This window comes from Sus scrofa, chromosome 9, assembly GCF_054392235.1.
Source record: "Sus scrofa isolate SSC_HxYL_T2T_F1_AM1 chromosome 9, Sscrofa_HxYL_maternal_Yorkshire_Landrace_v2.0, whole genome shotgun sequence".
NCBI classification, from domain to species: domain Eukaryota; kingdom Metazoa; phylum Chordata; class Mammalia; order Artiodactyla; family Suidae; genus Sus; species Sus scrofa.
In genome coordinates this window covers 121624475-121636989 of record NC_139391.1, presented here as the reverse complement: position 1 = coordinate 121636989, position 12515 = coordinate 121624475, and the positions used below count along the sequence as shown (strand labels likewise).

General features: G+C 35.2%; 1 protein-coding gene and 1 long non-coding RNA gene across 4 annotated transcripts in view; one reads left to right on the top strand and one right to left on the bottom strand.

The window, feature by feature from the left end:
• The window catches only part of RABGAP1L (RAB GTPase activating protein 1 like), a 657995-nt gene that overhangs the window by 224207 nt on the left and 421273 nt on the right, over positions 1-12515 (bottom strand). For all 3 annotated transcript variants that reach the window (NM_001444343.1, XM_084974329.1, XM_013989628.3), the window contains 2 exon segments: positions 6257-6400; positions 9303-9428. In NM_001444343.1, the coding sequence (NP_001431272.1) occupies positions 6257-6400; positions 9303-9428 (270 nt within the window).
• LOC110262254 (uncharacterized) overlaps positions 1-12515 on the top strand; it is a 54285-nt gene that overhangs the window by 24407 nt on the left and 17363 nt on the right. The gene's annotated exons all lie outside the window — the stretch shown is intronic.

The following is a 12515-nucleotide window of genomic DNA, read 5'->3' as shown; positions in this document are numbered from 1 at the left end:
ATCTTTCGTAATTATTCCATCCTCTATAGCTCTTACCTTGTATGTTCCCAGGGGCACCAAAACCTGTTCTGCTAGAACAAATATTGCAGAGGTATTGTAATCCAAGCATTTCCAGAATAAAGCATGTAATAGTAACATTCCCCAGTCACCCACAGCATCATCTGTCTCCAAGATGTTCCCTGAAGCATAGAAGCTGCACAACCAGCTATCCTTCCCTGCCACCATTACATTCAATGAAAACATGTAATCAATTACACTTATCTCAGATACCCCACCAGCACATCCTGTCCTCTCTACCTCTGAAGTCTGTCCAGAAGTCAACCTCTTTTTACCACCTCCACTGCCACTGCCTGGTCAAAGCAACCCAGGTTACTGCAGCTGCCTCTAACCAGTCTCCCGCTTCTCTCTTCTAACTCTTTCCTACATCTTTTTTTTCAACAGTGCAACCTGAGTGCTCAGGATAAAAACAAGTATCAGAGCATATCATTCCTATACGCAAAACCCTCCAGTGGTTTCTCATCTCAGTCCAGTAAAATCTAAATTCTCTACAATTGTATAAAGATCCTGTTAAGATCTGCTACATTCCTCTTCTTTTTAAAATCGTTCTCCCTAAGTATTTAACACCTCTGATAGTCTACTTAGTCTACATAGTCTACTTAGTCATTTGTTTACTGTCTGCGACCTCCACAAGGCAAGAGTTTAATCTACTTTTTCTTTACTGTTAAATGTTTAATGAGGGCAGGAGTTTAATCTGCTTTTTCTTTACTGTTATATCCCCAAACTTGAATGGTACCAAGTATTTAGTAAGAGTTCAATAAATGTTTGTTGAATAAATGAATGAATGACTATTCCTCTCAAAGTCACAGGAAGCACAGATAATGGTTCTGCCATTTTTTTAAATTGAGGTTTCTGCCTCTTGCTGCAGTGTCAAAGTTAATGAAGACACAAGATTTGTAAGACAACTGATGTGAGAACCATAAAGACCCTAGTAGGCGGGAAAGATTTATTAGAGTCCAGAAATAAGATTCTAGAGAGTCTTTTTTCCTAGTCCCAAAGAGTTCTATTAATTAATAAGTAAAACTTTAAAATAGCCGATACAGCATTTACTGGTTAATCAATCGGTTAATTTTTCCTTCTCTTGTGAACAAATGCTACTCTTAAAGTTCTCAGAAAATTCTGTTTATATTCTCAATCTTCCTTATACCATCTCATTTTGATGTGCTTTCAGTTCAATGTATTACTTGATAAAGGTGTTAGTTAACGCTACTGTAGCAATCATAGTGCAATACATACATGTATCAAACCAACGTGCTGTGATACAAGTTGCGCAATGTTATATGTCAATTGTATCTCAGTTAAAAATTCAATGGATTACTGTCTGAAGGGGGAAAATGGGGGCAGAGAGTAAGAGCATTATATAATGAATCTATTCTTCAGATAACAGCCTCAGAAAACTGCTTCAAAAGTGGGATTATACTTGGTGATATTTAATCAGATATCCTGTACTGTCATTTTTTCCCCCCTCATCCTCCTAAGAAGAAAGGAAAGGCAGGAAATATACTCTAATTTGAGGGGTCAATGATTTCCTTAAATTTCATAAAATACCAAGTTACTATATAAAGCTGAATATATTTGATACTCTAAAAATTGAACTATCTGGGAAGAGTCAACTTCAAACACCAGCTGTCAGTTATCTCATCAAGACTAAAAGGAATACAGTTTTCCTTATGCCTCTTGAAAGAAGGTGGAAGAAAAACCACTTTTGGAGGATTAGTTGAATCACTAGTCAAAAAGAAACATAATGAAACTTCTACTAAGGTCAATGGCTAAAATTTTGGCTTTAGCAAAGAAGTGTCCCAACTGAGGGAAAAAAAAGATGGTGGGAAAGGTAATAAAGAACCAACAGCTAGTTAGCTCTCACTTAAGGATTCCTAAAGTCAGCTAGGTAAGTGAATAAATTGAGAAGCAACTAAAAGGCTTTGGAGGTGGGTGGAGCAGAATGGAGGGTAGTTAAATAATATGTATCAGACAGAGTGCCAAGCACATTATATTCATAATCACATTTAATCGTTAAAATAAACCCAGGAGATAAATATGGTGCGCTTTAGTTTACAGAGAGAGAAACTAAGACATATTGGTAAAATAATCTGAAGGCAATAAAAAATAAAAAGCCAGATATCTTAACTCCAATGTTAAACTACCTCTCTGTTGTTTCTATAACTGAACACATTGGGTCTTAAATCCGGCTCTTAGTTCCCATCTGTAGGAAACTTCAGAGATCAAGTGAATGACTTCAATCAACAAATGGGTTTCTTTTCATTCCATATTCATGAATGCTAATCTGATCCAGGACCTGCCCTCTAAAAAAACAAAAGAACATAAAACAAGAAAACCTGCCCCTGATCACAAGGAAGACTTTTACTAAATAGAAGCAACTCAAAAGGCAATGCTCAAAATACTCTGGAAGAAAGCTGTTTGGCAGCATCTATAAAACCTTAGCATAAGTGTGCCTTAACTCAGGAACTTCACTCCTGGATGCGAACCCACTGAAGTGCATACCCATAGTTACCAAAAAACAGGTTCAAGAATATTCATAAGAGGGAGTTCCCGTCGTGGCTCAGCAGTTAACGAACCCAACTAGTTTCCATGAGGATGCAGGTTCAATCCCTAGCCTCGCTCAGTGGGTTAAGGACCCAGCATTGCTGTGATCTATGGTACAGCTTGCAGACGCAGCTCGGATTCTGCATTGCTGTGGCTATAGCATAGGCAGAAAGCTAGAGCTCCAATTCGACCCCTAGCCTGGGAACCTCCATATGCCGTTGATGAATAGCCCTCATCTGGAAATGACCCAAATGTTTGTCAACATTAGAATGGAAGAACAAATAGACAGTTGTATCTTTACAGAACAGAACAAACAAACCATGCCTAGTGCACTGTATAGAGGGATGAAACCCACAAACATAATGATGAATGAAAAAGCTAGATGAAAAAAGAATTCATACTGTAGGATGAAATTTATATAAGGTTCAAATCCAGTTAAAACTAACCTATGGTGTTAAAAGTCAGGACAGTGATTAATCTTCAGAGGAAGAGTGACTGAGGGGGCAGAGAAGGGGAGGAGAGCTTATGAAATGCAGATAATATTCTTTTTCTTTTATCTGGTATTGTTACATCAGTATGTTCACTTTGCTAAAAATAATCATGTTTTACACTATTTTTTGCACATTTTCTTTTGTTCTGTTATACTTCAATGAAACATTCTTTAAAAACCAGTGTTTTATCCTTTGTGGGTTAAGAGCATAGTATTCACGCTATAATTAATTTGTTTAGCCTTTTTCTTATCTCTCCATATATAGAGAGGCAGGTAATAAAACATAGATTTTGTTCTCCAAAAAAACTTCAAATTTCATTTCAATTATTGGTTAAAAGTCAATCTACAAAATTCTATTCATCTAAATATAAGAAAATACATTTTCAACTTTAGTTTCAAATCCTGTTGTCATCCATCTTCACTAAACAAAGGAATTAACCCAAGTCACCACATATTCAGCTTTAAATAAACATTTTAAATAAAACTATCAACAACTAGGAATTTTTGATTTTGCAATAGGATCTTTGAGCAAAATTCTCTGTAAGACCAACACATTTTTGTCAGAATAATGCACTTTGAAAAATCAACACTTTTCCATCTAAGAATTTCCAAGCCTCCCATTTATAACTCAACATTAATTTATAACCATCAAGATTTAGATTGTTTTCCTTAAAAAGAGAGAATATGACAAAAATAAATACCTATGGATGATTCTATTTAAGACTATGTTACCATTTCTTCTTTTAGAATATTTTATCACATACGAAAGAATAGCTTTGATATAAATATTTTCTTAACTACAAGAAGGAAAAGGGCAAAGAGAAAAAACAGACAAGCAGGAAATAAAAGTTTATCTAAAAATTTCCTTTGCAAATTAATCCTCTGACAAAGATGAGTTAGTGGAAAGAATGAATATCCTGAAGCACACTACAACATTGTTCCCAATAAACTCTCTTCTGAAAAGCTACTCTACTCCATTAAGGGATGTTATCATTTATTTCGCTGGTTACCATGATGCTGTGATTACAACCTACTCCACATTTTGGAAAGCTATTCTACCTCCTTAAACAGCTCCAGAGTACAGATTTAAGGAAAGAAAAAGTAACATCTATGATGCTCTTATTAATTTTAATGAGCATTAAAATCTTTCAAATGCTATGACTATGAATCACAGTTGACAACTGATGAGAACATTTATAAATTTTCTTTTCTTTTCCCTGCCATAAATGTTACTCATTTTTGTAGCAAGTGACGTTAGACATTCAAGTATCTTCAGGATGAAATTTCCTGAGAAATGAATCTGGATTCCAGAAGACCCATGGACAGTGCTCCAATGTCAGGTGTGGCAGCATCCAGGTAGAGACAATTTTACAAAGTTACCATTCCAGTGTTACTACTCTACCCAAAGTGACAGAGAAATCCAACTAAACTGGTATGGTTAAGCATATTAATTTCATCCTCTTTTCTATTATGAATACTATTGAACAATCTATTATGGAATTAGATAATATCTGCAAAAAATTAAAGCAATGACAAGTACTTGAAGCTCTTACTATATAATATAAAGATATTAAGATAAACTGTTAAAATGTCATACCTTCACCTTCCTATTTTTATACATACCATGAAATACTAAACTCAGCTCAGTGTGCAATGAATAAGACCTGTGGAGATTTGTCAAAACCAACTTTTAGTATCACTTTGTTTTAAGAAAATAGAACTCAAAAGATATTAATTGGGTTTCTACTTTCAAAGAGTATTGAAATAAATTAGGAGAGTCAGAACTGTTCACCACACTACTTTGGATAATCAGGCAAAGTAGAGTTTTTAGTACAAATGACCAAATCTGCTTTGTTGGATACTGTGATCACAACATTTTGATTCTGAATAATGCTTTAGCTCCTAATTTTGCATTATTCCTTTTAAATTTAATTCAAATAGGCATTTCTGGCATTAATATGTAAGTAAAACAATCAGGAGAATTAATGTGTCATCAATTAGGTTCTCCAGCTGTTACAATATTCAGAATTTGAGATCTTATTCTATGACTCTCAGTAAATCAAATCTTCTTTACCAAAATATGTTACAAATGTTTTAAAATCTTACATGCTTGCAAAATGCTCTGCCATCTTTAAACGATGTACAACTGCCAACTAGCATCTTGAAGAGCAAAGCCCAGCTATGCTTGCATATAAAATGGTTACTGATGTAGTAGGCTGAGAAATAACAGTCATGCTTTATATAGCTTAGATGTCTTTTCTTTTTCAATCTTATTTCATAATTAAATTTTTAGTCCCTAAGGTGATTAAAATGGTTGGACTTTTAACAAAGAGGAAGTTGTGTTAAAAGTAATATAGTAATACAAACTGTCTAGACTATATTAGGTTTATACTTTTTGATTACTCCTGCTTTTTGCATTAAGATAGCTATATTTTAAAATACATTTACATTCCAATAAAAAATTCTTCTCATTCTAGCGACGTTCCTATCACTGCCAAGACCAGCAAACATTTTGATGGGCAGTATATGACATATGTGTGTCTACCACTGCTTACGCCTTTAAAACAGTAAAGTAAGTAAATGTAGCCATCTAAGGAACTAAAAACAATAAAAGAAACGAACATGGATACCTCAGGATTCTGCAAGCTAATTTTTAGAATATTCTATTGTATCAAAGTATAATTATATGATATAGAAGTTTTAGTTTATCACTTCGCAATTATCTGACAGGAGTTTCAAATATTATATAGGAAGAGCTATCTTATGAATTGAGAATTTAATTACTATAAGGTTTACATTTATATACCCTTTTGGAGTATAACTGCTACCATTAAAAAACCTGAATATAATTTCATTTGTTTGACTTTAAAGGTACTTTGTATTAATAATACATAATTACACAGATATAGGATTATTATAAATTTAATGATACAAATTTAATTGCTTCATTTTACTTTGTAGAAATTATATAGCCTAATATTTTCATTTTTCGCAAATGATAAAATTACAATTAAAATAGCATTTACTAAAAGTTCCAAGAGAACTTTTCAGCCAGTATTTATGGCTTAATGTTCTTTTTTAAGGAAAAAAGAAAATTAAAAAATACATTTTAAGTAGAAATATTTTCTATTTTGGTTTCAATATGAGAGATAGGAGTCACTCTACCTCACAAAGCAGTAAGTCAATGATGTGGAAGACCATGCAGAGTGGGAACTTGGCAGTAAAAAGAGTGAGAAACCACTGGGATGCATACATATGAGCTTCCAGGTTCAGATCAGAAAAATGGCTGTGCAGGTCCGGTAACTGCTCCTGAAAGTCAAAGTGGAAAATTGAGGGGGAGGAACACTGAAGTCGCTTTATTTTCTCCCACAACTACGATTTATGACAAGCTTGCTATGATCACTCTCAATTTACTATAGCATTCCTAGAATTTTATACAACTACACGGAGGTGATGACAGGAGATGCAAACTAGGGATATGACAGATAGAGGACAAGACAGGCAGATACATTATGAACAAATAACAGAGATCAACTCTTGCTCACTTGATTGCTCCTGTTTCTTGGGAATGGTTTGCTCTGACAGAATACCTGCAGTCTAGTGAATATCATGACTCCAGGGTCAAGTTATAGCATCCCCATTCAGGGTTCAACTCCTAACTAGCCAGGAAAAAAATGTATATTTTCTTTAAAGACCATTTAATATCAATATCATCTGAGTTCTTTGCTATTACTTCAGTACATTATGGTCCTGAAGCCCCCACCATAACCGTACTTTTCAATAATCTATCTTCAACATATTAAAAAGGGTAAATACAGAAATTGGGCAAGTATATAATGTATGAAATTTGATGTCTCCTAAAAAAACGTTATGCTAGCTCTCTTTCCCCAAGTTACACAAGTAAATGCTTTTCAAAAGCATGAAAGGCAGGGAGTTCACTGCTGGCTCAGCAGGTTAAGAATCGGAATTGTCCCTGCTATGGAGTAGGTTCGATCCCTGGTCTGGGAAATTCTGCATGTTGGGGACCATGGACAAAAAAAAAAAAAAAAAAAAAAAAGGCAAAATATAAAGGCTTAGCATAGCTACTTCCATAACTGAAGGACAAAGAAAGGCAAAGATATATAAGAGCCTACTTTAGTTTTGTTTTCATAAGCAGACCAAAAAAAAAAAAAAAAATACCACTTCTTGTACAAGATACTCTGAAAAATACCTCAGTCCCCATCAGGTACTTTAAATGGGGTATCCAAGTGGTCACTCAGTTAACAGACAAAGAGTGCTAACAGAAAAATTTTGGATTTCTTCACAGTACCATGTACTTGCTCTTCATTTGTCAGGTACTTTTATTTGACTCTCAAAGATCTTAAGAATACTGACTTTTGAAAAAAATATGAACTTCTATAAATTAAAGGTAAAAAAGTGAAGAACCCCAAATATTTACTTGGAAGAATTAAATCTCTAAAAAAGAGCCTACTGCCTTTAAAACAAAACAAACAAAAAGAAACAAAACCTCTCCCTTATTATCTAACTTCATCACCCCTCCATCTCCTTCAGATCCAGAACGTTCAGGATCCATTCGCAAGCCTACTTTCCTACATCCTGCTGGTAAACCTTAGTCAGATCCTGCTCTTTGTGGGTGGAGAACCCCTCCATTCCATTGGCAGGCCCACTCAGTATTTGCCTCATCTTGTTCAACCTGAGATTCGGTTTTAATTATTGGTCTGGTGGCCAGAAAGGGAGGTGGGAGCAGATCTTGAGGAAAATCAGCATTGTCTCACAAGTCATCTGCTCCATGTGAAGAGGCTATTGTTTTTTTTAATTAATTAATTAATTTATTTATTTTCCCACTGTACAGCAAGGGGGTCTACTCAGCCATAAAAATGAAGAGGCTATTGTTTTCATTGTTCACAGATGCTAGGTTCTTCTACACAGTCTCGTCCCCTCTCATGCCCATCTGTCCCTGTGCTTACAGTCCTTCTGACATCCTTCCCCCTTCCTTGATTTCTCATCCATGTTTAAGGTCTCCTACCCTCCTATATTCCCTTTTCCCAATAAAGCTGGCCTGAACCTCACAACACACTCTCACTTTCCACCCCCCTGTTCTAATCTGTCTGTCTCCTATTGGCTTCACTGCCCCTTTGGATACCTATGGATCTCCTGACAGCTCACATCAATGAGCTCCTACCAGTATCTTCTTCTCTCACAACCACTTTACTTTCCCCCAATATGGAATCAATGCATGCATGTGTTTCCTGCACATTTCTCTTGGGTTCAAAATAACTCATTAAGAGAAAGCTGATATAAATGTGCTGTATGTTTAAGCTATTCAGTAATTCCTTTATTACTCCAGATAATAATTTTGTCCTTGCTCACTATTTTTTATGACAGATATGTAAAATAATATACATTTCTCATACATATAAATTTACACATAGGCATTATGAGGTTGTTAACAACATTGTTTAAGATCTGAAATCACATAGGAAAAATTTTAAAGTATGCCTCTACATTACAATATTTTAGGTGGTTTTTAATCTCACCAATATCTTTCTATCTCTTCAAAGTGTTCTCTACATGTGTACCTAAATACGACACAGGTGCTAATTAATACTGCGAAAAATATTAAGTATTTCAGTTTCTATTCTGTAAATATCTTCATTTTTTTTTTTTTGGAAATAATACTCATCAATCTCTTCATTGAGTGACCTCACTGTATTTGCATTTCAAAGTCTATTAAAGTTGACTATTTTTGTAAATGGTCAAGTAATTAAATAAATATTTTATGATAGTAAGACCACTTACAGATGTTGGTCAGAAACCAGGAGTTCTCCTCCTGGCTCAGCAGAAACGAATCTGACTAGCATCCATGAGGAGGCAGGTTCGTTTCCTGGCCTTTCTCAGGGGGTTAAGGATCTGGCATTGCCATGAGCTGTGATATAAGTCACAGACGGGGCTTGGATCCTGTGTTGCTGTGACTGTGGTATAGGCCAGCAGCTACAGCTCCAATTCGACCTCTAGCCTGGGAACCTCCATATGCTGCTAGTGTGGCCCTAAAAAGACAAAAAACAAAAACAAAAAACCAAACCAAAACCAAATCCATTTATATTTTCTATAACTTTCCATTAATTTTTCATAAACCATCATTCAATTTTATTAGACTTTTTCTATAACTCAAGAAATCCTGGAGTGATAAAAGTTCCTTGTTGCTATTTACCTGCATTAGTCTCTCCAACTGATAGAATTTGCAGTGAAGATCTTCAAAGTTGTTTTTGTAGAGGTCTCGTAAACCATAGTCATACATGATTTTCACCAAAACACAGAATGCTTGTTCTTCTGGCATCTACAGGAAACATAAATACATGTCTGAGTGGCATTTAGGCAGAATGTCAGAAGGATTCCTTCGTGCTCTGAGTCCCCTGCATTTATGCTTGAAGGCCACTAGTGAATGAATTCTTCAGAACCAGCTTTCTGCAGTGACATAGGTTAAAAACAGTTGTTCCAAGTTTTGAGCTTCCTCATTTGAGATGAATTTCCCCCTTTTGTTAATGTTAATCATCCTGTCATTCATTCATTAAGCCATTTTAAAAATAGGTAATGCAATTAAATGATTCAAAAATGAAAACAATGTAAAAGTATAAAAAAGTCAAAGTCCCACTCCTCTCTATCCCTACTGTCCACTAATCTCTGTATCTGGCCCCTCCTTTTGCATAACCGCTTAACTAATCTCAATAATTTCTCATGTATCCAGGTAGTGTTTCTTGCTAAAAGAATTTAGAGAAGGATATATTCTAGAAATTATACCAAGCGTACAAAAAGAGTTGTTGTCTTCACTCAAGGTCCTAGGATGTAACTATGACGTAAACATTTAGTTTAAATGTCACTCTTTGAAAGTCTGACCTTGGCTGATTATTGTACTTGACACCTTTGTTATACTAACTTCCTGCCTAAATAATTGAGTCAAGTAAATTTTGACTTATCCACTTGGAAATGTAACTGTTTATTTAAGTTCCTATACAAATCGGCCACTTCTACTATAAATCATGAAATACATAAATAAATTTAAAAAATCTCTTAAAGTTAAATAAGTGCAGTTACCTGTTGTCATTTTCCTTCTCTAAATATTTGCTCATTTCTTTTTTATCTATGAGTTGGGGGCCCTAACTTTGACCCCTGAACCCCCACTGTTCAAGTCAGGGAACATTTTTTCAACTTACATGCAAGTTATTTAGAATGTAAGCACACTGTATTTTTTACCTCTTCAGCAATTCTGTCTTTGAAGCCTCAAATGACATAGGTGACATTAACTTGCATATATACATAGCCTATAATTCTTCACTTACTACCAAGTTCTAAGCCTCATCTTCCCCTCAGATCTGTACTAAAATGGCTGTACCAAAAAGCCACATGGAGGATAATTGAAACCAGCCCTAGAGAAACAAATTCACTTAATCTTTTTGTCTTTCTAAGTAAGTGATGATGAGTTGAATATTTTACCATCTGGTATCATATAAAAGGGATAAACCTTTTTATTTCCTTGAATGTGGTAAAATCACTGAAACAAATTAAAGTTTAAATGCCCTTCAGCAACACTGAACATATGAGGTAATGTACTGAGCAAGGCCCTAGATACAGAAGTAAAAGTATAGTGCCTTCCCAAAGGACAAGGTAACAAGCAACTCTACTGGAGTTTGATGTAGACACAGAAGTCCTGCGGTGGGGGAGGCTGGGTGTGTGGAAGAGTTAGACATCACTACAGCCACAGTACCAACAGAGAATGGTTAGGTAGGAGCTAGATAGGGTAAATTATTCACGAAAATGACACATGCACATTTCTGCTTTGCTTTTAGGTATGGAGCTTAAATCCATTCATATTCATTCATTCGAATGCTTGCTTGCTGCTTTCACTCTTTATCTCTGTCTCCTTTCTTTTTTTTTTTTTTTGGTCTTTTGTCCTTTTAGGGCCGCACCGCGGAGGTTCCCAGGCTAATCAGAGCTGTTGCTGCCAACGTATGCCAGAGCCACAGCCACGGCAGATCCAAGCCACGTCTGCGACCTACACCATAGCTCAAGGTAACACCGGATCCTCCATCCACTGAGCGGGGGCAGGGATTGAACCCGCAACCTCACGGTTCCAAGCCGGATTCGTTTACCCTGTGCCATGGCAGGAACTCCTCTGTCTCCTTTCTATTTCTATCTCTTGATCCCCCCTTCCTCTCTCCCACCTTTACCCTCCCTGTTCAACTGTCTGTCTTCTTTCTCTTTCACACACAAACAATATATTTAACGAATGTTCTTTAAGAACAAAAGTATTTGAAAGTATGAACTTGAGCCCTAAAATATAAAACTGACAACCTCAGCCTGTAATCTTTGTTTTTAAAAATATATGACCGTATTTGGTAGGGAGGGGGGTAGTCTTGGAGTTAGTATTCTTCAAGTCTAGCTTTAGCACTACAGTTAAGGTTTTGATTTTCAGTTAGTTCATGTGTCACATGAAAATAGTAGACTAAACATATAAAATACCAGACCAGCTGGGGTAGAATCAATACTGACTACCTGTGAAGGCTAAGGTCAGATATAATAAGCTCTTATGGGATTTCAGATATTACCTCATCACCAAACTGACTAAAAATGAATCCCTGTGAAGGCAGAAAAAGACTGCTAACAGAATGAGTGAGAAAAAATAATGGGAAATAGCTATAGTCCTCTGGAAAGTGGAAATTCAAACTTCTCTTTCTAGTTTAAATACTAAAATGGGATCTATTTAGCATGGAATTCTTCTTTTTCAATTAATGTATTCATTATCGGTAGTAGCAACTAGGATAAGCATACCAAATTCAGCAAAAATGTCAAAGGTTTAAAAAATAAAAACAAATATCTAGACCTGTATAAAATATACCTGAACAACAAAAACTGATTAACATTTACACTAGAGAAAAAAGGAAATGCATACATGACTTAAATGGTATTTTGCTTTTGAAGGATAAGAAAATGCATTTTTAAGAAACACAACTCAGTAAAGTGTCAATAATGGGGAATGAAGGCATAGCTTGATGTTATAAAACATAAGACATATAATAAAAACATATTTTGGAAATTATAAACAATAATCATATACTGGTGGCCATTAATGATTCAATGATGGCAGAAAAACTTACTGACAACAAGTTATAGTTTTGTCAATGCAAATAAATATAATACTAATAATTCTAATGATAAGCTGGGTAATAGGTACCTAGCTGTAGCAGGAGCAGTATTTGGCCATTATCAAAGCTAATCAAATACAGAAAATAAATAAACTGGAGTTGAGAAGCAAAGAGCAGCAACACATCATTGTATGGTATTTCCAGCAGATAAAACAGATATAAATAGACTCAAGAGTATAGGTAACAATAAAATTTAGCAAAATAATTAGTCAAGTAATCAATTT